Source organism: Silurus aristotelis (assembly GCF_946808225.1).
Source record: "Silurus aristotelis genome assembly, chromosome: 7".
Taxonomy (NCBI): Eukaryota; Metazoa; Chordata; class Actinopteri; order Siluriformes; family Siluridae; genus Silurus; species Silurus aristotelis.
In genome coordinates, this window is record NC_139580.1 from 813,839 (window position 1) to 816,338 (window position 2,500).

At 44.7% G+C, this 2,500-nt stretch overlaps 1 protein-coding gene and 1 long non-coding RNA gene across 2 annotated transcripts in view; one reads left to right on the forward strand and one right to left on the reverse strand.

The window, feature by feature from the left end:
- LOC310728904 overlaps positions 1-2,500 on the forward strand; it is a 78,487-nt gene that overhangs the window by 49,928 nt on the left and 26,059 nt on the right. The window lies entirely within an intron of this gene.
- The window catches only part of nup42 (nucleoporin 42), a 5,478-nt gene that overhangs the window by 641 nt on the left and 2,337 nt on the right, over positions 1-2,500 (reverse strand). Inside the window, exons 2-6 of the mRNA XM_083546715.1 lie at positions 1,314-1,581; positions 1,131-1,219; positions 950-1,026; positions 711-797; positions 355-574 (exon numbers count right to left, since the gene is read on the reverse strand). Coding sequence (XP_083402841.1) covers positions 355-574; positions 711-797; positions 950-1,026; positions 1,131-1,219; positions 1,314-1,581 — 741 coding nt within the window. The remainder of the gene's footprint in view (positions 1-354; positions 575-710; positions 798-949; positions 1,027-1,130; positions 1,220-1,313; positions 1,582-2,500) is intronic.

Below are 2,500 nucleotides of genomic sequence, written 5' to 3' on the forward strand. Positions count from 1 at the left end.
GATCTGATTGGTTAAACTGGCGTTACAGAGGAAACCGAGATCTGATTGGTTAAACTGGCGTTACAGAGGAAACCGAGATCTGATTGGTTAAACTGGCGTTACAGAGGAAACCGAGATCTGATTGGTTAAACTGGCGTTACAGAGGAAACCGAGATCTGATTGGTTAAACTGGCGTTACAGAGGAAACCGAGATCTGATTGGTTAAACTGGCGTTACAGAGGAAACCGAGATCTGATTGGTTAAACTGGCGTTACAGAGGAAACCGAGATCTGATTGGTTAAACTGGCGTTACAGAGGAAACCGAGATCTGATTGAAGGCTATAGCCGTGTAAGAGTTTTCATGTTACAACCTACCTCCTACTGGAAGGCCAGATGAAGCTCCAAACCCTGATGATGTTGCTAAAGCTCCAAAACCAGTTGATGAAGCTCCAAAACCAGTTGATGAAGTTGATGAAGCTCCAAAAACAGATGATGTTGATGATGAGGCTCCAAAACCTGAAGATGATGATGATAAAGACCCGGAGATCCCTCCACCTGAGGACATGTGTGTTCTTGGATTGCTCAACTCTGCTATCTGTGGAAAAACCAAAACACTCAACTGTTAATCCAACAATTAAAAAGGGGTGGGTGGGTGGGTGGGTGTGAGTGAGTGAGTGAGTGAGTGAGTGAGTGAGTGTGTGTGAGTGTGTGCGAGTGTGTAAATTGCTCACCATAGCAGCACGTGTGTTAGCATTCAAGCTTCGCAGTTCCTGGACTCTGGATCTCCACTGATTGACCAGCTGCTGGACAGAGTTCGCCTAAACCAATCACATCACAACGAGGTTCAGTAAATCCACCAGGTCCACAGAGGAAACATCTCACAGATTAAACCTGTCACATCAGCACAACCAGGACCTGTTCCTCATCAGATCTCAAAAAACACATGAACCTGCTTTAAAAGTTATCTTACATAGGACTGCAGGTCTCCAGTGGCCATGCTGGTGTAGTATTCCATCCTCAGTTCCTCTTGAGATAGCTCAACAAACCCTACACACACACACACACACACACACACACACACACACACACACACAGTAGTTATCCCCCCACACTTAATTCCTGAAGCTTTCTATTCCTGACCCCTGACCCACCTGTGATGGAGGCTTTGAGGATGGAGTAGCAGGAGAAGATCCACTGTCCTGAGCTCTGCCACACCTCCATGTCATTCTGGATCACCTCTCTGCCGACCAAACATGAAGTTCAGTCTTTAGAAAACGACCTCAGACAGATATTTAAACACGGAAAAATTTTGTGCTGATCAACACATCACTCACAGCTGTTTATCCACATCATCTCCTCCACCACTTCCACCACCTCCTCCACCTCCTGAACCTGCACCGGTTCTCCCGTATCTGCTCTGAGGGTTGTTCAGGGTGGAGAAACGGTTCTGTGTGTTAAGGCTGAAGTTAGAACTCCGGTCATCTCTCGCTTGTCCGCTGTTCCCTCTGCCCCAGTCTGATCCTCCATGGGAGAAGGACGAGGGCTGGTTCACGTTTCCCCCCGAGCGCTGAGATGGATTCACCCACACCCGGTTCACCGAGCCTGCAAAAACAGGAATGTACCATTAACTGTCAGATCGGGGGGGGGGAATGTTTTTGCCCACTGTCAAGGACCTCTTCACACCCCAGTCACTAACTGTCTCAGCTCCTCCCACACAGAAGGAGATACAGAAACATACGCAGAAGAACCAGCAGGGTCAGAACCAGCAGGGTCAGAACCAGCTTTATTCCATCAAACATCACCAAACCAAACTTTCAACTACACTGGTGTCTCACTTTACTGTCTTTGATCATCATGCAATAAACTTTCTGGAAACTTTCCATGGGAACTTTATCTGGGGAATTTTGGAAATATTTAAAGTTGTAAACTGGGCAGAAATATACAGGAATTAATGAGATATATAGAGATGTATATGTTTATATATTTATTTGATGTATATAGAGTGAGGAAATTAAGTATTTGAACACGCTGCTATTTTGCAAGTTCTCCCACTTAGAAATCATGGAGGGGTCTGAAAATGTCATCGTAGGTGCATGTCCACTGTGAGAGACATAATCTAAAAAAAAAATCCAGAAATCACAATGTATGATTTTTAAACTATTTTTTTGTATGATACAGCTGCAAATAAGTATTTGAACACCTGTCTATCAGCTAGAATTCTGACCCTCAAAGACCTGTTAGTCTGCCTTTAAAATCTCCACCTCCACTACATTTATTATCCTAAATTAGATGCACCTGTTTGAGGTCGTTAGCTGCATAAAGACACCTGTCCACCCCATACAATCAGTAAGAATCCAACTACTAACATGGCCAAGACCAAAGAGCTGTCCAAAGACACTAGAGACAAAATTGTACACCTCCACAAGGCTGGAAAGGGCTACGGGGAAATTGCCAAGCAGCTTGGTGAAAAAAGGTGCACTGTTGGAGCAATCATTAGAAAAAGGAAGAAGCTAAACATGAC